Raw genomic sequence first — 24,237 nt, 5'->3', positions numbered from 1 at the left:
AGTTTGTGCAGACCCAACACTTTCCCAGCCATCACACTCTCCGTTCTGACAAGTTTTTTATAGTCCTCACTGAGGAAGCTGCCAACCAAGTCCTCCCTGAGTCGACATTTTTATTTTCTTTCTAGAATAAGAGCAGTGACGACTAAATTACTATCCAACATTTTGGCAGACTGAGAATTTTCTCTGCTTTCAGAGTAGACCCTTTGCTGGCTCTGCTTCACTCTCCCGCCCTCCAATAAATTCCTCCTGGCGGTTATTAGTAAGCGTTTGCCTTTGGAAGACTCACCCGGGATCTCGCTCTCCTGCGGATGCGAGGGAAAGCCACCTGTTGCAATCAGGATGTGAGGAGCAGTGTATTTTTTCCCACTGACCTCTACTGTGGGCTCGGGATCACCCGTGAACGTTGCATGGCCGGGGATGATTTCTATATGTGCCTGGAGGAGGAATCATGCACGACATGAGCCTGTTCTTCAGATAAAACAAAAACACCTGCTGCAACTTCTCAGCGTTTTCCATTTCTCTACTGAGGATTTTGATTTTGGGTTTGCTCAGACCAAGACTACTCTCAGTATTTGAGATGCTACAGAATTTCTGATAATTGACAGTTAGGTAAGGGGGTTGCCATTCAATCCTGGAAGTATACAAGTAACAAGAAACAGGTAGGGGGAAAGAAAAGAAGAAGAAATAAAGGTGCTATCATGAGCCAAACCCCAGAGACCAAAAAAATATATACAAGTCACCCCCACAAGGAAAAAGATTTTATCTTTGTCCCCAAGAGCTGAGCAAGAAAGCCTCCCTCACTTGCAATGAAAACACATTAAAGAATGGTGTTGTCTGGAGGAGAAACAAAGGGCTGAGGAAGACAAAAGGATAAATAAAGGCAAAGGGGTAGAGGCAAAAGAGAAACACTAAGGCCAAGGCAGAAAAACCCGCAATGTTTCTGTGCAATGTTTCTGTCTTCGTAAACAAAATGGGAAGAATCCCACAAAATTACATGACAATGAAGTTCTGGGCCAGAGATGTTGAGAACTCAGACTCTCACTTGCTCTTATTGTGCCAGGGCCTCGATTTGGGGACCTTCAATTTGGGGACTGGAGATTGCCAGCAAACCTGCTATGATACGTGTACTGGCACGCAAAAGTGGACGATTTACAAGGATGATGGAATCATGCAAGCAGGCTCACAGAGCAGAAGATTTAACAGGTTAGAGCGTGCTTGGTTCTGAACTGAGTCATTGCCTCTTTTGCAATCGCCCCTTCAGGCCTGCTCTGCCTGTATCCTGCTTAATCGGCTTAAATCAAGATCAATGCCAAACAACACAAGCCTCCAGAAAAACCTTTCTTCAGGAGGTAATCATTTCCTATGGGTGCTAGACAAACAGGGGTTCGGGTCAAGTGGCAATAAGATAGATAATAGCTTGGGGGAAGAACTGATGAAATTTTTATTTTCATTTCCTAGAATATATGAAAGTTTCCTTTCCTATTCAGAATTCCTTCCCCATAAAGTCATAGTAAGCTTTACAGCACACCAAGATTTGTGGGTATTTAAAAATGCTGTTTCTTGAGTGATTTTCCTATCTCTTTTGCATTTTACCCAGCTCCACTTTTTAATAAAATTTGACGTGGGTATTTTAGTATAGTAAATGTTCTCTCTGTACTCATGTTTAATAGACTTAAAATATCTTGTCACCAGTGCCTAAGGGACCAAAGGCCCTCAAATATTTTCCTCTTGAACTGGGGATGAAGATCAGAAAATAACACCATCCAAAAATAAACCCAATGAATGATGAAAATCACTATAAAAATATATGAGGTTAGCCATCTGTTGGAGTAACTTACACTAAAAGTTGGCTTATAAACAATCTGCTAGTGAGATTACAGTACCCTGAATAGCATCGAGAATCTACTGATCTAAATATAAGCTAAGCTGCCTTCGAACCTTAGAAACTGCCAAGTGAGACCATAAAGGCACAGGGAGGATGCCGAGATAAATACTGGCAAGAAAAAGGATAGTCAATGGTGCACAACCTGTCAGTATCTCTGGCATAGCCCTGGTGGCAGAGGTATGACATCTAAGCACTAAGATGGAAGAAACCTCAGGAGAGCCCAGGACAATGTATACTTGCTACAGGCAAACCCACCTTTGCCCAATTTTCTTTTTATGAGATTTCATTCACATGAAAACACCTTCTGAACCATAATTTGCACTCCTGAGTAGATTGAGCCATCAAGGATGAGGGCGCACTGAGCAAATAACAACAACTGCAGGTTTCCAGCCAGATAATGCTCCTGATTTTAATTAATGAACTGGCATAATCAGTCTCCTCTGTGTTTCGTTTCTGGATCTCAGTGGAAGTCCAGACCTACTGAAGGTACAGCCATCAGTGAGACCTGTCTACCGACTTTGGCACACACTGCCCACTCTCTGCAGAAAAGAGACTGGCCTTCCAAGTCAGAGGCTCCTCTCTGACAGGCCAGCCTCAAAATCATGAATCATGAAAGGAGTAACAGAAACAATAAGAGATATAGACAATGGCTACCCTTTAGTCTGGCCAGACTTGTTAGCATACTCCAGCAGAGAAGAGCGACTCCTCAAAGTTCAAAACCCAGCTCACTCACCTTGGTTAGATTATTTTCATAGATGGTGTTCAGGCGGCTCACGTAGGCATCCCGCTTTTCCTTTATAACCCTGCAGTGAAACCCGAATCAGTACCAAGAAAGAGGACTCTCCTCTTTCAGTCAGTAACTAGGGCATCTGTCCCTGAGCAGAGAACCCCAGACTGTCAGCACAGACCCCAAGAGTCAAGGTGTCTAGAGAGAGCCACCCTCCCCGTGTCCGCCTGTCTGTACGTGGAGAGCCCCTATTTTACTCCATGGAGAATGTTCAGCTGGCATCCACGGTGTGTAAATAAAACTTTTCTTTGCACAGAAGGAGAGCTGCTTTGGCACCGGGCTTGGCACGGCAGCATTAAGAGCTTACTGGAATGAAACGGTTGATGGCATCTTAGGGAATAAATAATCTGCAAACCACATTTGCCACTCAATATTCAATAAATGAATGAATCTACTAAAAATTTTTAAAAATTCAATGGCTCCAAAATGGTCACGGGCCCTGGCTGGTGGGGCTCAGTGGACTGAGCATTAGCCTGTGAACTGAAAGGTCGCCAGTTCAATTCCCAGTCAGGGCACATGGCTGGGTTGCAGGCCAGGTCCCCAGTTGGGGATGCATATGAGGCAACCAATCGATGTTTATCTCCTTCTCTTTCCCCCTCCCTTCCCTTCTCTCTAAAGATAAATAAAAAATAAAATAAAATCTTAAAGTTCATGGCAGCTCATTAAAAAATTAAACACAAAATTGCCAGCAATTCCACTTCTAGGTATAGACCCCAAAAAGCTGAAAGCACACACTTGTAGACCAGTGTTCATAGCATGATTATCCACAATAGATAAAGCGTGGGGGAAAAAAACAAAAGTCCACTGAAAAATGAATGGAGAAACAAAATATGGTATATATATATATAAAAGAGTGCCATTCAGCCTTTAGAAAGACTGAAATTCTGACATATGGCACAAGGATAAACTTTTAAAACATTATGCTAAATGAAATAAGCCAGGCATAAAAGGACAAATATTGTAGAAAATACCTAGAATATGCAAATTCATAGACACAGAAAGCAGAACAGAGATACCCAGGGGCTGGGAGGAGGGGAGATTAGGAATTATTGTTTAATGGGTATGCTGCATAGGATTGTTCTTGTTTGGGATGGTAGGAAAGTTCTGGAAATGGATAGTGGCAATGGTTGCACAATACAATGAATATACCTAATAGCACCGAAATGACAAGTTAAAAATGGCTAAAACGGTCCCTGGACAGGTAGTTCAGTTGGTTAGAGCACCGTCCTGATACGCCAGCCAAGGTTGCGGGTCTGATCTCTGGTTAGGGCACATACGAGCATCAACCAATGAATGCATCGACAAGTAGGAAAACAAATTGATGTCTCTCTCTCAAATCCATTTTTAAGAAAAAGTTAAAATGAATATTTTATGTTGTGTGTCTATACATACTTAATGCATACAACTTGGTGAGATTAGAGATAAGCATACAACTTGGTGAGATTGGAGATGAGCATATACATCATCACTGTCAAGGCTATAAATGTTATCTATCACCTCCCAAAGCTTGTTATATGTATTTTACCACAATACAACACCCTGAAAAACTTTATGGCACATTTAATTATGAAACAAAAATATTTATATTTGTAAAAGAAGCCCTCTGAGGATTCGCACTTACCGCCAATTGAATTTACTGTCACAACTTTGAAAGCCATAGTCAGCATGATCGTGCATGAATTCGGAGTGGACAGCCGTGTTCCACATTACCTGTAAAAATAAATAAATAAAATCCTTTTTAAAAAAAAGAAATTGTAAATGAAAGGTAACTATGTAATAGAGAAAATAATAATACTGACCTTTAAAGACAAAATTAGACATTTTGTTTAAATTTTTTTGTTTTAAAGATTTTTATTTATTTTTAGAGAAAAAAAGGGAAGGAGAAAAATGGAGAGAAACATCAATGCATGGTTGCCTCTCGCGCCCCCCACTGGGGACCTGGCCTGCAACCCAGGCATGTGCTCTGACTGGGAATAGAACCAGCAGCCCTTTGGTTCGCAGGCCAGCACTCAATTCACTGAGCCACACCAGCCAGGGCACAAAACTGGACATTATAAAAGAAAAAGTTCAGAAATATGACCAGATAGATTTTATACGAAGGCTTCTGAAATACCGGGGAGAACTACTTCCACGGTTAAATTTCCTAGTTTACAAGCTCTGAAAAAGCAGGATAAGGCTCATAGGACTTCCATTAACATTTATTACTCCTTACCAATATATTCTCTTTTTCAGTTTCAGATTTCTTTAAGCCCTGCCTTTTGTGATTAGTTCCAGAAAATGGAATTGCATCCATAACTTTATAGTATGGTGATTTGAAGGAAGCTATTGGGTAATGTCGAGAACTAAAATCTTTAAGAGTATGAATTCCTATTAAGTATGCAGAACTATGACCATGCCCTTGTTAGAACATAATGAAATCAGATACTTGGAACTCAAAGGTTCAATGCATCCCTTGTGGGATGTAGCATATAACCTCTAAAAGCCTTTTAATGCCAACTGATCATCATGATAACTGAATCCAGGCCGGCATCCAGGACTCCAGATGACAGCCAAACCATTTTTTCTTGGTCGGGCAAGTCTTAACTCCACATTGACAAGTCTTAGGATTGCTCCTTTGCATCTTTCTCCCTTTATGCCAAAAGATGAATAAATTGATAACTTTGTTGGATTCTGTTTCTTTCATTGAGGTGAAATTCATGTAACATAGAATGAACCATTTTACCTGCTAGATTGTTTATCTTAAACAATGCATATGAAAGATATATCAATACCACAAATACACTGTTATTTTAAGAAACACTACTATGCCTTATATTATCCTAGGTACCATAGTTATTTACTTCCAGTTTGTAGTACGATCCTATAGCATCTAACCCTCTGGAGAAGGGGCCTCTATCTGAACTGCACTGGCCTTTAAGCTGAGACCTAACTGGGGCAGTAGCAGGCCCACCCATCTGGTTCCTTCTCAGCTGCTGCTTCACCCTACCTTGCGCAGGGGCAGTTACTCTAGACTCCAGGCTGTTCTACAAAACAAGAGGTAATTACCAAGTGATCTTCAAGAAAGCAAAAGTATTTTGAAATCAGTACAGTCCTATAAAAATATTATGTAAATGTGCAGTATGTGCGGTCAGAATAGAAGGTTAAGTGAAATATATGGGAACAAAATATTACAAATTCAGCCCACCATACCGTATCAGCCCAGATGGTATTTTAAAACAATGAGGTAAAAAAAAATAAAATAAAATAATGAGATAGCACAAATCAAGAGCAGATTTACTACCATAATTGGTTTAAATGACATAAAACTACCTTATAACTAATATATATAATCCATAAATTCACAATTGCATGATTCTAAGTAGAACAGATTCCAAAATCTAGGACAAAATGGGAAGAAAAAATTTGAGGAAAAATGTCCCACAGGGGGAAAAAAAAAAAAGAGGGCTACTTATACCAGAAAAAGGATTACAGAAAACCTTTGTGGAGTCAAGCTCAGACGTGCGCACTGACGCAATGAGGCTGTCTGCTCGTACACACAAAGCTGCCAATTTAAAATGTAATCTCAGTCACAAAACGTTGTAAGCCTAGGATTATAACATGTTTTGAAAGGAGTAAAATTATTTGCAAGTATAAGCAAGAGGCAGCTTTGGAAACAGGAGGTGTCATTTCTCTCTGTCACAGATGAGGATGAGTTCATTCTATGTGACCTGCACTAAAGCCACTTGTAGTTGGTTTCTCAGTTACTTTTTTGCAGAAAAAATTTTAACTGAAACATTTAGAAACAATCTTATTCTAATCATAATTTACCAAACACATTAAAGGAGTGCAGAAGGAATAAGAAATAAAAATCCTACCTTTTTGGGTACACATCCGACATTCACCTGGGAAAAAAATTTAAAATGACATATTTTAATAACATTAAACTCAAACCATAAAACAAACCTGCAAGAAATGAACCCCAAGCATCCACCCAGGAGACTTCCTTTAGTTCTAAGTCACAATCTACAGGTATTTCCTTTCTTCTTGTATAGAGCTAGAAAAGATATGAACATTATTTTTTATTTTTCTTATGTGATGAGGCAGAGAATTTTACTCATCATTTTTTCAAGAAAAACAGAGGGAGAAAACAATTCCATTTCCAGGGAGTTGTCCACTACAGGGTACAGGTCAGGAGAGGGCAGATCCTGCGCTTGCGCAGGACCCAGAGGGAAGCACAGAGAAATGGCAGTGTGAAGTGAGAGACAACCCAACTCTCTGAGCTGCTGTCCTAGAGGATTTCTGGGACCCTCACTACAGCACATCTTGTGTACAACATCCTGAATGTCCCCTCTGAGAAAATCTTTAGTGGAAATCTACATTATTCTTCAGGACCAAAGGACAATGATGAATCAAGGAGCGAGGTTCATCTATGCGATGAAGTCTAATGCACTTACTAGAAACAGATCACAGATTTGGTTCTCAGCCTTCCAGCAGCCAGTACACAAAGGGAAGCACAAATACTTATAAGATTTCATGTAAAAACTAACTAGTTGTGTAAGAAAATAATTATTCATGCCTGTTAGACTAGAAAGAAATTCTTCCTAAGGGTCCTTGTAAACAAGCTGTGCTGTAAATTTGCACATAGATTTCTGTTTACATCCATTTATTTCCCTTTGACCACAACCTAAAATAACTGTAAACAAACAAACAAACAAACAAAAAACTTGGGTTAAGAATAAGATTGATTAAAACCGCCAGAAGGGTGAAGAAATTTGGATTTGACTGAATGGGTAACCACTGCGTGTACCCCAGCAGAGGAGCTGGTTGTAAAAGGAAAAACGAGATCAAGTCCACTCTTTTTTCAAATTAAGTATATTGGGGTGACATTGGTCAATAAAATTATATAGGTTTCAGGTGTACAATTCTAAAATACATCTTCTGTGTATTGCATTGTGTGCTCACTACCCAAAGTCAAATCATCTGTCACCATATAGTTGATTCCCTTTACTCTTTACAACCCCTCACCCCCTTTCCCTCTGGTAACGACCATACTGTTGTCTGTGTCTGTAAGTTCCAGCTTTAGAACCCATATATGAGTGAAATCATATGGTTCCTGACTTTTTCTGTCTGACTTGTTTCACTTAGCATGATATTCTCAAGAGCTATCCTCGTTGCAAATGGCGGTATTTCATCTTTTCTTATGGCTGAGTAGCATCACATCTTCTTTATCCAATAACCTATCAGAAGATATTTTGATTGTCTCCATGTCTTGGCCACTGTAAATAATGCTGCTATGAACATAGGGGTATATAAATCTTTATGAATACGTGTATCCAAATTTTTCAGGTAGATACCCAAGAGGTATTGCAGGGTCATACGGTAACTCTATTCCTAATTTTTTGAGAAACCTTTATACTGTTCTACATAGTGGTACCAGTTTACATTCCCACCAGCAGTGAATGAGGGTTCCTTTTTCTCTACAACCTCTCCAGCACTTACTATTACTTGTCTTATGGACAATAGCCATTCTAATAGGTGTGGAGTGGAAACTCTTTGGAGTTTTTATTTGCATTTCCCTAATAGTTAGTGAAATTGAGCATCTTTTCATATATGTTGGCCATTTGTATGTGTTCTTGGAAGAAGTATCTGTTCAAGTTCTATGCCTTTTTTTTAAATTGGATTTTTTGTTGTTGTTAAGTTGTATGAGTTCTTTATACATCTAGGATATTAACCCCTTATTGGAGGTGTTGTTTGCAGATATATTCTCCCATTCAGCTGGTTACCTTTTTTTAGTTGTTGATAATTTCTTTTGCTGTGCAGACACTTTTTAGTTTGATATATTCCCATTAATTTATTATTGCTTTTGCTTCCCTTGCCTTTGAGGTCAAATTAATAAAATCCTCTTTTAGACCAAGGTTCATAACTTTAGTATCTATATTTTTTCCTATGCAATTTATTGTTTCAGGTTTTATATTTAGGTTTTTGATCCACTTTGAGTTAATTCTTGTGTATGGTGACAAACAGCAGTCTTGTTTTATTCTTTTGCATGTGGCTTTCCAATTATCCCAGCACCATTTACTCAAGAAGCTTTATTTTCCATTGTATGTTTTTGGTTCCTTTGTCAAAGATTATTTGCCCATATACATGTCGGTTTATTTCTGGGATCTCAATTTTGTTCCGTTGGTCTGTGTGCCTTTTTCTGCCAGTACCATGCTATTTTGATTATAGTGGCTTTGTAGTATAATTTGGAGTCAGGGAGTGTGATACCTTCAGCTGTTCTCTTTTTCAGGGTTGCTTTGCCTATTCGGGGTCTTTTGTGGTTCCATACAAATTTGATGATTTTTTGGTTCTATTTCTTTACAAAATAACATTGGGATTTTGATGGGGATTGCATTAAATCTGAATATTGCTTGGGATAATATGGCAGTTTTAACTATGTTGGTTCTTCCAATCCATGAACCTGAAAACTCTTTCCATTTCATTGTGTTTTTTTCAATCTCTTTGAATAATGTTTGGTGTTTTCAGCATATAGGTCCTTCACCTCCTTTGTTAAGTTTATTCCTAGATATTTCATTCTTCTTGTTGCAACTGCAAAACGAATTGTATTTTTCATTTCTTTTTCTAAAATTTCATTGTTATTTTGTAGTAATGCAATGGATTTTTGTACATTGATTTTTTTGTATCCTGCAACTTTATTGTGTTTACTGTTTCTAATAGTTTTTTGGTGGCATCTTTATATAAGGAATCCTGTCTGCAAAAAGTGACAAATTCACTTTTTTTAGAGAACTTTTATGAGTTTATCTGAGCCAAAGTGACAACACTTGCAGAAAGCAAGATCTCAAGTGCTCCCTAATTTTACTTCTTCATTCCCAATTTGGATACTTTTTAAATTTTTCTCTTGCTTGATTGCTCTGGCTAGAACTGTGTTGAATAAGAGTGGTGAAATGTTGTCTTGTTCCTCATCTCAGAGAACGGCTTTCAGTTTTTTTACCACTGATTATGGTATTAGTTGAGAGTTTGTCAAATATTACCTTTATTATGATGAAGTACTTTCCTTTTATACCCATTGAGTGTTTTAATCATAAGAGGATGATATATTTTATCACATGCTTTTTTGTGCATATATTGATACAATCATATGATTTTTATTCTTTATCTTGTTAATGTGGTGTATAATGGGAATACCATCATTCGTTACTTGTACAATTCATTAGAACAAAGAAATAAGCCCTGGCTGGTGTGGCTCAGTAGATTGAGCACCAGCCTGCGAACCAAAAGGTCGTTGGTTCAATACCTAGTCAGGGCACATGCCTGGGCTGCAGGCCAGGTCCCCAGTTGGGGGCATGCAAGAGGCAACTGATTGATGTTTCTCTCCCTCTCTTTCTCCCTCCCTTCTCCTCTCTCTAAAAGTAAACAAATAAAGTCTTTTTTTTTAAAAAAAAGAACAAAGAAATAAACTAAAGTGATTTTACCTGGGTAGTGGAGTTTAGATGCGAGACTCTTTCACCTCTCTTGCCTGTTTTCAGTATTTTCTATAAAAGTTTTTTTTCTATTATATGGAAACAAATGCCTTCTAGACGTAACTTACATCAGATGCTTATAGCCCTGCTAATCATGACCATAAGGAACTAGGTTGGTTCTCTGTATGACCAAAGAATAAATGCCTATTCTTACAGCAGAATATTTTACAGCTGTCCTATGTTGAAACCTCCAGCTCATACACGCTTCCCAAGGGACTTGATATGAAATACCAGATTAAAAGGAATCTGTCCAAATCCCACTAAGGTTGCAAATGTTTGGAAAAGTGGGTCTTATTGAAGAGTAACTTCTATTCCTCTAAAATTCTATTTGTTAACAACATACCTGCTGCAATTTCATTATAATCCTACTATTTGTTATTATTCTGCACTCAGAAATTAAAAGGAGTGAGTTATGTTTCTGTACAGTTCTCAAGTTATCAGTCATATGGGTTTTTTTTCCTAGGAAGAATTAGGTCATATACTTTCTAGTTGTCCACTTCAATTCTTTTATGAGATTATGTTACAGTAAGGAGTCATAAGGCAACAGAACTAGGAACTCATAGGACTGAGAGAAGGGTGCAGAATTCAAGCCTAATAAAAGAGTATTTTATGAGAGCAATTAGAACAATTTATAGCTTTCTACCTAGACTGCCCTCAATCTGAATAAGCCAAGAATATGCTACTTCTCATCCCCCAAGTGTTTGACAAAGCCATGAGGAATATGGAGTGAGCCCATTCTAAGGAACGTAGATAGCAGGTGCTTCTTGGGTGGTAGAAGACAGAAAGGCAGCACAATCCTAGAGGGAAAAGCAATGCCTGCCCTGAGTGGGATGATTTTTATCATCAGACCTGGCTTCTCCAGTTCGTTTGGCAAAGTGTTTCTCATCCACAACTTTATACTCTGCAGTTTATAGCTTAAGTTCACTAAAAGGCTTCAACTAGGGCAGACTCCAAAAGCAACTGCTCCAAAAGTAGAGAAGATTTCAGTATATTAAATAAACACACTCTGCTTGTCCTCTAGTCCACCTTCTCCAGCTTCCCAGGAATCTTTGAAAGCAACTCAAATTGTCCTAAGGCACTAACTGTTCTGAATCACTCTCACATATCATTAATTTATTCTTCCTGTACATTTTAAGCCATTTGAAAGTTATTCAAGGCAATGTTTAAAGAGAATTTGGAATATGGCTCTGGCCAGTGTAGCTCAGTTGGTTGGAGCATCATCCTGTAATTGAAAGGCTGCGGGTTCGATCCCCAGTCCAGCGGTGGGCATGTGTAGCCTCTGGGCCAGACACGTAAGATCCCCAGTATGGGCACCAATCCCTGGTCCTGGAAGGTTCAGGATGCAGACAATCGGTGTTTCTTTTTCACATCGATGTTCCCCTCTCCTTTCCTCTCTCTCTAAAAGCAATGAAAAAAAAAATGTCCTCGGATAAGGATTAAGAAACAAGTTTGGAATATGCTTTTTATTTTTTTTGGCCAAGAGAGCCTGATTTTCACTTGTGCCAAGTGTATGAGTAACTTTGGTTTAATTTTTTACCTTGTAACCGTTCATTCATTCAGAAGCATTGGTTCAGTACTCACTCACTCACTGGGGCCAGGCATTCCCCGAACCAGAGCATTAACCCATAGATCGCTGGTCCTATGCAGTCCACAGTCCTAACCAGAGAGAAAGTGAGAGACTCAGCCTACCCAAGACTGATTCAAGGGGCAACAGCAGACTCACAATGTTCTTTAAAATTCCATCTCGGTAAAAATATCACTTTGCCCATGGCAATGGTAAAACAAGAACTTGGTTCACTTACAACTGCACCTATCAGGAATGTCACAAGTGCTAAAGTAAGAGTGAACTTCCTTCTTCTCGTTTCTCCACTTTTGTCCCCACCACAAAGTTGCCTACAGTTTCCTGTTTCCCTCTTTGCAGGGTAAAATCTAATTCAAGACTGACAAGTATGAGGAAGGAACACTTCAAAAACAGACCAGTCATCATTACTAAGCAAAACACTAATGATTCGTAAATTCATTCTTTCAACAACTGTATATATTGGGAAGCTACTTAATGCAAGACTATTCCAGGAGCTTGGAAGATACAGGTGACCAGACCAAAGATCCCTGTCTTTGTGGAGTTTCATCAGCTTTATACTAACAGTGACTAAATAAGATGCTGTCTGGACAACACTTGGCCCTGTCCCTGTATGATTCTAACACCAATGCTGATGTGTGCATGCGGTGTTTTTTTGTTTGTTTGTTCTTTTAATCATAAACCACCAAGTAATTAACCCAATTATGACACTATCTTACTGGAGATGGCATCAAGTTAAGGACTTAGTCCTTCAAGATTGTCTCCCAGTTACTGAAGAGCAATTGTCCTGCCGCCTGCTGCCGCCCTCCAAGCAAAATTCCAGAAGCAAAGGTTCGATGATGAAAGAAAGGGGTCTTTATTCAAAAGCTTCACAATTTTCGAATACGAGCTTTTCACAAGAATTTGTCATTTAGGCCTATCAATTAAGATTAAACTCTTTAAAAAAAAAAGATTTTATTTATTTATTTTAGACAGTGGGGAAAGGAGGGAGAGAGAGGGAGGGAAACATCAATGTACGAGAGATGCATTGATCAGTTGCCTCTCACATGCCCCCATTCTGGGGACCTGGCCCGCAACCCAGACATGTGCCCTGCCTGGGAACTGAACTGGCAACCTTTCGGTTGGCAGGCCCGCACTCAATCCATTGAGCCACACCAGCCAGGGGAAGACTAAACTTTTTTAACACCTGAGTCCTCCTATCATTCCCCATTAGTTTTTTAAAAACTTAATCTTTATTCTATTTTTTTGTATTACCTTTTAGTCCCCTTACACCCTCTCTCCCAGCAGTCACCACACTGCTGTCCACCCCCATGAGTCCTTTTTCCCTTTTGTCGAACCCTCCACCCCCTCACCTCCGCCCCCCAGCTGTCACTCTGCCGTCCGTCTATGAGTCTGTCCCCATTTTCCTTGTTAGTTCAGTTTGTTCATTGGATAAGAGTGAAATCATATGGTATTTGTCTTTCCCTGACTGGCTATCATTCCCCCGTTAGTTTTAATTATCTTAGTTCTATAGGGTTAGTTTACAAACTAAAACATCATAAGATGCAAAAGCTACACAACTTTGGAAGAATGGCAGGCTTCTGCCTCAGAGCCTGTTCCCTCTAGAACACCCAGAGAATCACCCTGCCACCTTCTGCCAGGCCAGCCCAGTCCTAGGCTGTTTCCGGAGTTCCTTCCCATCCAAAAAAAACACTCTGTTGAGAAATACAGGAAGCCACAGCACCATCATCCAAGCATCCTTGAAGAACAGGAGAGCCTGAGAGCCAAAGGGAGCCCCAGCCGCCCCCGCCCCCCACTCCCTACAGGGAGCGCTTCTTTTATTTCATATCTTCTTTCCCATAATTCCATGCTCTCTGGAGGCATTCAGCTTCTCAGCCCATCGTGTCCTAGAATGTTTACGGTTGCCATGGCAAACTCCTCCTATGGCCCCTTCCCACTTCCCCCTGGTGATGTGACCAGATCTCTCTCCATTGCCCCTTGCCACTTCAGATATCAATCCAAGTCCAGTTGTCACCTGGGTTTTGACCAACCAGCTATAGATAAGAGGTTCTCAAGACCCCCTTCTTGGTTTTGATTAATTTGTTAGAGCTGCTCACAGAACTCAGAGAAACATTTTACTTACTAGATTTTACCAGCTCATTATAAGAGAATATAATCCCGAAACAGTCAGATGGAAGAGATGCGCGGGCCGAGGTACAGGGAAAGGGACACAGAGCTTCCCTGCCCTCTCAGAGTGCACTCCTCCCTGCAAACCTCCATGTGTGCACCAACCTGAAAGCTCTCTGAACCCCGGCCCTTTGGGTTTTTTATGAAGGCTTCATCCCATAGGCATGATGGAGTCACTGGCCACCGGCAACTGATTCAACCTCCAGCCCTCCTCCCCTCCCCAGAGGTCAAGGAGGTAGGAAATGCCAACCCTGAAATCACAGGGCTGGATCCCTTGCCAACCAGCCCCCCCCAAAAGACACCTCATTAACTTAACCTCAGGTGTGATAGGTAACAGAAATTCATTTAGTGCCATTTGTGCCAACCACACCCAAGGACAAATGAAGCCAGGGGAATAAATCTCATTTTGGCACCTCAGTATAAAGCTGATGAATATTCTATTGCGATCCTCCCCTAAAATACCCACCTTTAGAAACCAGGTACGAGCCCTCAAGACAAGCACACTCATGACTTCCTTCCCCCTTGGGCGTGCACCTTTACCTTTCTCTCTTAAAGTCTAAGGGTTTCCATGAGACTCGAAACCAGGAGAGCGACAGGCAGATCGTTTTGGGCAGATCGTTTTGGGCTCACCCCCTGAACCTGTCCCCAAGGTCCCCTTTTCTCTGCCTTTCCAGGGAGCTGACAGCAGCCCCACCTTGGCTCACTTCTTTCTTATAACTTTTCTAGGAGCCAAAGCAGGGCACTGCCTAGGCTCTCTCTCCTGTTGCTTCTTCCGTGCTAAGCCCCCACTTTGTTTCACTGTCCCCAGCTTTAATAAACGTCCTCTCCAAATCACCTGGACTTGCTTTGTACAATCTTTCGTGCACAGACTCAAGAATTCACACACTACTGGTTGGCCTGTGGCAGACCTGCTTTGGGCCGGTCCCTTTCCAGGGACACTAACAGAAACTCACATTTTTAACCATAACAACCTACCCATTGGCTTCCCCATCTTTTATTAGAGACACCCTCAGCTCCAGTCAAATTCAGTTACACAACATACCCTGTCTCTAGGCCTTTGCCCTGACTCTACCCTCACAAAAAATATGTATCAAGTGCAGAAAGATACTATCTCCATGAAACCATCTGATAGTGCCCAGGCAGAAATGATTAATTACAACTCTTCTCTCAACTATTGTAATTTGTTATTAATGCAGCAATTAATATAGACCATCTTACTCTGGGGTTGATGGTCTACATTTTATCGCCACTATATTGTAAATTCTTTGAGGGAAGGGACCTTTGTCTTGCAAATGTTGGTATCTGCCCTTTTTTCTCAGCCAGCTCCAATTTAATTCTTAGAATACAAGAAATAAAGACACGAACAGATGAAATGATATACTTCAGAAAGCCTCAAGGTTCCCTACACCTGCTTGGAAATTCCTGCACATAAGTAGTTTATTTTTGCAACTGAGGAAAACCCGAACAACTGGAATCTGAACAAATCTAAACTCATGTCTTACCAGTTTCTTATATCTTCTCTCATATTCAACACATACTAACACCCTTCCTTGTACAAAAGCCAGTTTGAGAAGAACCCAAATGGAATGTTATGAAAATGGAGATTTCCCCCAAAACATCAATGCTTACAGGAAAATAAAAGTTGCTGCGGAGAATGAGATAAGAAAGGCCAGGCGCTCTTTATCAAAGCAGTACAGCGTCAAATACCGACTGTCCTGGGCCGTCCTTTGCTCACTCTCAGAAGTAGTTTATCTATTAGTGCATTCGCATTACTAACAAAAACCTAAAAACAAAACGGGACAGCACCTTCTTAATTATTACCAGTAGAACCAGATAATGACAAGGAAGCTTATTATGAAATAAATTGGGAAGAAGAGCAATGAAGTACAAATGTGGTAAGTAGTCAGAGACAGGAGCAGAGCAAGGATGACAGGCCAGGTACGCAAGGTCACCAGGGCGGAAAGCCCAGGGTGTCTAGCAACACGCAAAACTGGGAAAAAAGGACCTTGCCCCCAGGGTGACCTGTCCTCCCCCAGCATATTACTGCCCAGGGGGTCTGGACCTGGTAGAGGGGGCAGGAGACTAGGCTAAGCATTAAGCCCCCAGGATAATGAGGTTCCGACCTATATCAAAAACATCTAGGCCTTAGTTGTGTTTCAGCTCCAGGACCAGAAAAGCAGCTAAACCAGACAAGGGATGCCATGGCTGACATCGGGACCAGCGGCATCGACTGAAGACCTCCGGTCAGGGTGCTGACCACTCAATGAAGACCGTGACCCGGAAAGGACAAGCCTGAGAAGTGGATGTCTAGTTTATTGAACGGTCTCCTGATACTGCCCCTAGAACTCCCACCCTTAAAGAGCCCTTAGGATGGAAGACCCAAGGCATCTCTCTCCAGCAAGCACACCAGTGCCGTTCCCCGCCCCTTCCCCTGGCCTCTCTCCCCTAAGCTCTGGAGGGCCCTCCTTTGGCCTCTGTAACTTGCTTCCTGGGCCCATTTCTTCTGTGGCTCACTTCTACCTTTATGACTTTCTAAATAAACTTTCTCTTTTTTTAAATTCATTTTTCAAAATTGATTTTAAAGAGAAAGGAAGGGACAGAGAGAAACATCCACTTGTTCTACTTAATTATGCATTCATTGGTTGATTCTTGTATGTGGCCTGACAGGGTATCAAACCTGCAACCTTGGTTTAGTGGGACAATGCTTCTAACCAACTAAGCAACCTGGCCAGGGTTAAATAAACTTTCTCTTATAGTTTGGGTCTTAGTTCTGAGTTATTTTTTTAAAGCTTTTATTTATTTACTTTTAGAGAGAGGGGAAGGAAAGGAGAAAGGGAGGAAGAGAAACATCAATGTGAGAGAGATACATTGATCTGCTGCCTCTCGCATGCCCCCAACTGGGGACCTGGCCTGCAACCCAGGCATGTGTTCTGACTGGGAATCTAGCCAGCAACCTTTCAGTTTGCAGGCCGGTGCTCAATCCACTGAGCCACACCAGCCAGGGCTTGGCTCTGAATTCTTTCTTAGCCAGAACTCAAGCACCAAGGTCTGGTCTGACGCCACCGGTCTACACCTGGTGCCATTTTACTGCCAGTACAAAGATAAGCAGTAATCAAGTTGTTGGGGGACCTTTTAGTGGCACCCCTCAATCTTTCTGCAGGGACCCGCTTCCAGTTGAGTTTCTCTGGACTAAGGTATAAAGTTGCAAGTAGATAATTAACAGGGATTTTTTTTCCTTTTCTCATTCCCACTTTCATTTTGAACTTGAAAAATGAGGACTGGACATAGGAGTCAGCTCTTTCATAGCTGTCAATATTAAGTTTTATTCATTTTGAGTCGGGCTACTAAGTCAGGACAAGCAGAATAAGAAAACCAAGACAGGTAATTCAACAGCCAAGCAATTTACAGCCATCTAGTAAATCCTATCTTCTGTAGCCAAGGACACTTAAGAGTTTAATGGTTTAAACTTCTTCGCAACCAGAGGGTAAATAGCTTCAATCACCCTACTCCACTCAGAAGATAGGTAGATAGCAGAAATCCAACTACTGCCACTTGCCAACCACACCCAAGGACAAATGAAGTTAAGGCAATAAATCTCATTTTGGTACATCCGCATAAAGCTGATGAATATTCTACTGAATCCTCCCCAAGACTTCCTCTAAACCACCAGACTTTTAAAACCCTCAAAATTTGTGTCCAGTGCACACTGTCCCTCCCAGGAGCACACTGTCCCTTCCCTGTCCCACTCTTCCCCCACAGGTACACATCTCCTAAACCCTAAGGGACCCCATGACGCTTGCAACCAGGGAGCAATGGGCAGTGGCAGTGTATCCTGGGCCAACTCCCTGACTCTGTCCCCAAGGTCCCCTTTCTCTGACTTTTTAGTGAGCCAAAGCAGCCCAGCCCAGGCTCGTGTCCCCACCTAGTCCCTCTCCTGTTGCTTCTTCTAGCCTACGTACTTCCTTGTTTCACTTTAAAGCTCTTTGTCCCCAACTTTAATAAACGTCCTCTAAAAATCACCTGGACTCATGCTCTTCTTTACTGCACTAAGCACCCATACAGTAGCAGCCAGCTCAGGTAAGACCCTCTGAAGGCCAGACTCCCTTTCCTGTAACAATCCCACGCATAGGTCAAATTGAGCAAGGTATTTTGTTAAGATTGGAGGTGCGCACACACAGGAACACAGGAACCCATCCCTGCCCTTAAGGAGTTCCCAGTTTAGTAGAACATCGGCCTCCAGAGGAATTTAGAGAACCCGGTCCCAGGTTAGTCTTGGAGATATTTTAATATTAACAGCCAGTACCTCACCCAAGTTTTGTGATAGTTAAGGCCAAAACAATAACTTAGGAGCAAAACTTTTAAAAAATGATAGTTTTTCAATCACAGGACTTACAACTCTAGTTTTTTTAGGTAGTTTTAAAATACGCCGCCTCCCTCCCAACCCCCAAAGACAAAAGAAGCTAAAGGTTTAAAAATTCATTTAATAGTAAATTCTACATCAAGGTCAGTGTAGCCAGTGGTTCTCAACCTTGGCTGACATTCAGAATCAACTATGTTGCTTCTAAAAGTCCCAACAGCCAGGCTGCACCTCAGACCAATGAACTCAGAAGCCATGGGGGCGGAACCCAGGCAGTTTTTTCAACTGCTCAGGTAATTCCAGTGTGCAGTGTGCAGGGGTGCAAAAATCACTCTGCTCCTGAAATTGAAGGGAGAGGACCAGGATTCTCTTTGCTCAAGGACACATACGCCCCTCTCCCCATGCACACAGGCCACCTGCAACTGTTCCAGATGCAGTTATATGCTTCATGGATCTGGTTATGAACTCAACAGTGGAACACAAAATTCTTCCACCCTGAGGAGTGAGGACGCAGGACGTAAGGACGTTAGATTCAATCACCTACGGCTATAGCTATTTTGGCACCTGGGCCTGAACAGAGGCAGGTTTAGCTTTGGGGGCCGAAAGGACGACCCTTTACACGTCTTTCATCTAAACCTGCTGGGATCCTGCCTTCAGCAGCAGCGGTAAAGCAGCAAGCGCAGCGCAGAGCTGGGGGGCCGTGCGCATTCTAGAGACCCGGAGGAACGGACTGCACTGGGAAAGAGCGCAGACTCTTCCTGGAGAAGCGAAGGGAAAGCGGGGCTGTGGATCAAAACGCAGCAGCAGAGACAGAGGCGCGAGAAGCGCGGGGGCGGGGGGAGCCGGTACTCACGCAAGTGCCGCCCAGCTTGTGGCTCTCCACCACCGCGACCCTAGCGCCCAGCTCGGCTGCCCGGCGCGCGCTAGCCAGCCCGCCGGAGCCGCCGCCGATCACCAGGTAGTCGTAGGCCATGGCGCTGGAGGTGGCCGGTGGGCCCTGCGGCCGCGACTCTTGCCTGCACGCCATTGCGCGGGCGAGTGTGCGGGCCGGCGGGGGTTGAGACAGTGAGATGCCGGGGAAGGCGCGCGCCACCTGCTGCGAGCTCTGCCGCGCACCCGTGCGCAGGGCTCCCAGCAGCAAGGCCATGCACGCGGAAGTGCGCGGAGCAGGGCGGCCCCGGGGCGTTGCCCTAGGAAGGAGGGGGTGCGGGCCGCAGGCAAGCGCGGCTTCACAGGATGACTAAGCACTAGGGGCGTGGTGAGATGGGGTGCTCGGCGCGGAATGGGTCTCCAGGCAGGCCCCGGCTCCTTGAGACTGAGGTAGGTGGGCACTGAGGGGACGCCCCCACTCCAGCACCACCCCCAGCTCTTCCACCTGAGTGCGAGCCACCTTCCCCCGCCAAAGTGAGGAGCTGGGGGTGGGGGGAGGAGGAGTGATCACCCTGCCACCGTAATCACCCCACCAGGGTCCCACACTGGGGTGGCATCACGCAGAGGTAGGTGAAGGCCCGTGGGGCGAGGAAAGATGAATGCTCTCTTTTATTTCATCCAGCCTTTGGAGAATTGCCTACCATTATTTTGGAAGTTGATGTTTCTCAAAGTTTGAACGCAGACCACGTGGACTGTTGATTCCTAGGCTCTAACCAAGATGGACTAGATGGGAGCCTCCGACCACTGACCTAGCAATATACACTTCAAATGAACAGTCCCCAACCTTTTTGGCACTGGGTACCAGTTTTGTGGAAGATAATTTTTGGGGGGCAGTGGGGAGAAGTCTGGAGTGGGAGCTCAAGTGGTAATGCTCAGTGCTCACCTCCTGCTGTGCAACCTGCTCTTAACAACAGGCTGTGGACAATACCAGTTTGCTGGGTGTGTTGGGGACCCCTGCTGTAAACTTACAGACTTCTGATCAAGATCGTGCCATAGGTAAATGCGGCTGGCCTCCTCACAAGCTGGGTCAATAGTGCATTTAAACTATAGCACAACCATTATTCAGAGTCGTCAGAAACTGAGCTGAATATAAGTCCTACAACTATGGAATTAAAGAAGAAACCACATCAAGACTCGGAGGGTCAGAGCTGGAAACAGGGCTGGTCCCACACTCCTGTGGTGGAAAAAAATTGGGACTGAGCAAAGGGTTCCAGCCCCACACCAGTCCCCCCTGGCCAGAGATCTAGTGCCAGGAAAAGTCACCATCTTCGGGCTGTAAAAACCCGTGGGGATTTAGGTTGTAGGGGACAGACTTCTAGAGTCCCTGGCAGTACATACTAAGGGGCCTGCACACAAACTTATGCAGATTAATGCCCTCTGAGCTTCACTGTGAGGGCAGCAGATGGAAAGGCACCAGAGACATAAGGGGAGGAACTGCCTCGCCTAGCATTCAGGGAGAGAACTGGGGGGCAACTCTCTCCCAGACAAAGCACTGGCAGAGGCTACTGTTCCTTTTTTGAGCCCGCCCCACACAGAGCTAGCAGGTGAGCACCGTATTTGAGACTTCATCAACCTCGGTCACACTGTTGGCCCCACCCTGCTAATTCCCTGGAGCCCTGCCCCATCCACCTTTCAAGCTCGCCCAAGCTGTTGCCTATGGCATTTCCATGCTCATGGCTTGTCTTGGCCCATGCTTCGGATTTTCCTAAATTCTCCCAAACAAGCAGCAACTGGCTTCTGTGAGCCCTGTACCTCTCACTAAATTGCCCCAGGCCCCGCACTAGCAGCACCCAGCTGTGGTTCATGGCCTGGCCTCACCCGGACACCTGCAAGCCCAGCACAGCAGCAGCCAACTCAGATCACTTTGTAGCTTATGCTGTGCAACCTCAGACAGAACAGAGGAGGTGGCTGACCTTGGATGTGCCTACAGCAGTCAAGACTCAGCTACAACAGGAGGGTGTACACAGCCCACACAGTGGGCCCACGCTGAGTACCCAGCTTGGGTGATAGGGGAGGCTGGGCCACTGCACCCTACAGGACACCTACTACATTAAGCCACCCAGTCAAGCCTGGGAGATGTAGTAGCCCTACCTAATACATAAAAACAAACCCAAAGGGGAAAATGGTACCTTTATAGCGGGCTACAGCCACCCTATCCAAATGACCGAAGTTAAACATTGCCAAAAATGAGACAGTGTCACCGTGCCATACGACATGATGCAGTAAGAAGTGCACTTCACTTATGTCGTAGTCCTGCTAAAAATCCATAACCTGAATCTAATCAAGAAGTAACACTCAGGAAAACCCACAATGAGCGAAGTTTTACAAACAATTAGCTTGATAGTTTAAAAACTATCAATGTCTTCAAAACAAAGTGAGGCTGAGGAAATATTCCAGATTAAAGGCTGAAGAAATACGACAACTAAAATTAAGGCTCGATCCTGGATGGAATTGGATTGGGACAATTGGTAAAATTTGAATATGGCTTGTATAATATATAATGGTACTACATTGATGTGAAATTTCCTGAGTTTGATCACTGTACTGTGGTTATGAAAGAATATTCTTGTTCTTAAGAGATACAAGTATTTAGGAGTTGAGTCTGAGTCAGAGAAACTTGGATTCATATCACACCACAGGCACTTCACCTCTCTGAGTTTCAGTTTATTCATCTGCCAACAGAGAGGCTGACCGAAAGAAAATAAACATGTCAAAGAGAATAACTTAGAATGGCAAGCAGCCAGCAAAAACTGGAAATAGTAAGCAGAGCACTGCAGACTGCCTAGACCATAGGCAGCTTGAAGAGGGCCGTGGGAGATGGGTGAAGTCCTGGAAGATTTTGGCTGTAACCAGGCACAAGCATTTAGACATTACTCCAAAGAAATAAAGAGTGACTGGAGATTTTTCAGAGGTGTGTTTCCCAGGAAATCTATGAAGTGAACTGGAGACCATGAAACTGGTAATATAGGAGGCAAAGGTAATAGAAATATTGAGAAGAGGGAAGGAACAGGTTGGACAGACATAAAGAAGTGAAATTGACAGATTGGGGGATGGGTACCAGAGTCAAAGATGACAAATCTTCAACCAGGAAATCTGGGGGAAAAAATGACTCCATTAAGCAAACATAAAGAGGATGAAAGGATGTAAAAGTCTATGACTCAGCTAGTTTCAAAGGAGAAAGGAACTTTTAATCACCTAGTTACATAATCCTATGTAGTGTGTTGAAACCAAGGGTTCACAACATATTTGGGACTAGATTATTTTATTTTCATGTAAGCATTTTTCCTTTCTGCTTCTGATTTAGGTGGGAAGGGGAATAGGTAGCCATATCTCAAGCACTTGAAAAATTCTGACTGTATCTAAATTTCCTCTTTAAGCAAAGAAATGTCAGCCAAAGTAAAACTGTAGTTAAGGCAGTTAAGAAGAGATAGTTTTGGGGAGATATTAAATGATGAGAATAAAAATCAACTGAGTTACTGTTCAAGTGTGGCAGTCTTACGACAACATAAGTAGCATGATTTGTGAGAAACAGCAGAACCCCAAACAATTATTTCACCTTTTAATAATGTCATCATTAAAAATATATTTTAAAAGATTTTATTTATTTTTAGAGGGGGGAAGGTAGGGAGAATGAGGGGGAGAGATGTGAGAAACATCAATCGGTTGCTTAAAATATCTCCCCTAAAAGCACATTTTGGGGTGGCAAACTGCCCCCCCTCAGTTGCTATGACCACTTACTTGCAAGTTCTTAGGTGAACTTAGCTTTTATATCTGAGGAATTAATGCCCCAACACTGCAATTGTTGGGTCATATGGTAAACACATGTTAAATTATGTAAGAAAATGCCGTATTTTTCAGACTGGCTGTACCATCTTACCTTCCCACTAGCAATGTATGAGTCATTTACTTTTTCCACCTCCTTGCCCACATTTGGTATATATCATTACTATATATTTTTTATAAGCCATATTTAGATACCATTGAGGAACTATGAATAAGAGTTCCTAAACTAGAATCTCTGTGGAAGAAGTCAATATATACATGAAAAGTTCAATAACAATATAAGAATAATTTATTTATGGCATTCCAAATCAATGGAGAAAGTAATAAGTACTATGAAGTCAGAGCAAGGAGAGGTTGCTGTGGTTGCTGAACACTGAAGCTACTGTGGAGGTTTTGACTAGTTTCCAGTTTGAAATAGTTTCTATTGTTTTTTAAATAGTTTAAATAGCCTTGGTCATATATTTTAGTTTACCTGCATAATGGATCACTGGATAAAGATAGGAAGCTAAAGGACATTTACGCTTAATTACTAGTTAACAAGGACATACAATATTAATCTAAAAATTCACCACAAAATATTTTCTATCATCATTAAATTACATTTACTGAATCGAAATTCTTGTAGAGCACATCAAGATATCTCTAAAAGTTGAGAAGTGAAAATTAAGTTGTTTTTGCAATTTAAGTTTTCAATTGTTGGGAATAGAGCCTAGGGAAGAAGTACTTTCAGAAGTAGCCATCTTTCCCATTATTTAGGGAAAAAAATACAAAAATAATTTCATAATCCTAAATATAAACATAAAGCTCTAGAAAAAAATAGAATCCTTCACCCCCAGGGTGGGGAAAAGTTTCTTAGAAAGCAATGACTGTAAAAGAATATTTGACAAAATTGGTCTTCAAAATTAAAAACTTCTCATTTAAATATTAAGAAAATAAGTATGTAAACTACAGACTGAGAAATATTCACATATGACTGGTATTGAGGCTACATGAAGCACTCCTACACCTCATTAATACAAAAGAGAAACAAATACAGTTAAATACATCTGAATAGATACTTCAAAATGGAAGATTAAGTGAATGGCCAATAAGCATCCAAAAAAGTTCTCAATATCATTAGTGACCAGGGAAATAAAGCTGCTGTGAGAAATCACAGCACATCTGCCAGTGTATGCTGGTGAATTTTGAGATTGTGCCCTCTTGTGCTGCACCTTCACTTCCAAGATGCAGTTCTCAGCCTATACACAAAGC

General features: G+C 42.3%; 1 protein-coding gene across 1 annotated transcript in view; it reads right to left on the bottom strand.

Annotated features, from left to right (window-relative positions):
* Positions 1–19,491, bottom strand: part of GSR (glutathione-disulfide reductase) — a 34,858-nt gene extending 15,367 nt beyond the window's left edge. The window contains exons 1-5 of the mRNA XM_054566069.1: positions 19,127–19,491; positions 6,527–6,553; positions 4,294–4,382; positions 2,619–2,688; positions 287–434 (exon numbers count right to left, since the gene is read on the bottom strand). Of these exons, the coding sequence (XP_054422044.1) occupies positions 287–434; positions 2,619–2,688; positions 4,294–4,382; positions 6,527–6,553; positions 19,127–19,420 (628 nt within the window). The 5' untranslated portion in view covers positions 19,421–19,491. The remainder of the gene's footprint in view (positions 1–286; positions 435–2,618; positions 2,689–4,293; positions 4,383–6,526; positions 6,554–19,126) is intronic.
* Between the last annotated feature and the right edge of the window lie 4,746 nt (positions 19,492–24,237).

This window comes from Pteronotus mesoamericanus, unplaced genomic scaffold (assembly GCF_021234165.1).
Source record: "Pteronotus mesoamericanus isolate MK-2021 breed Mesoamerican mustached bat unplaced genomic scaffold, CSHL_Meso_final contig_169, whole genome shotgun sequence".
Lineage (NCBI taxonomy): Eukaryota > Metazoa > Chordata > Mammalia > Chiroptera > Mormoopidae > Pteronotus > Pteronotus mesoamericanus.
Note: the sequence above shows the minus strand (reverse complement) of the source record. Positions and strands in the feature narration are given on the sequence as shown.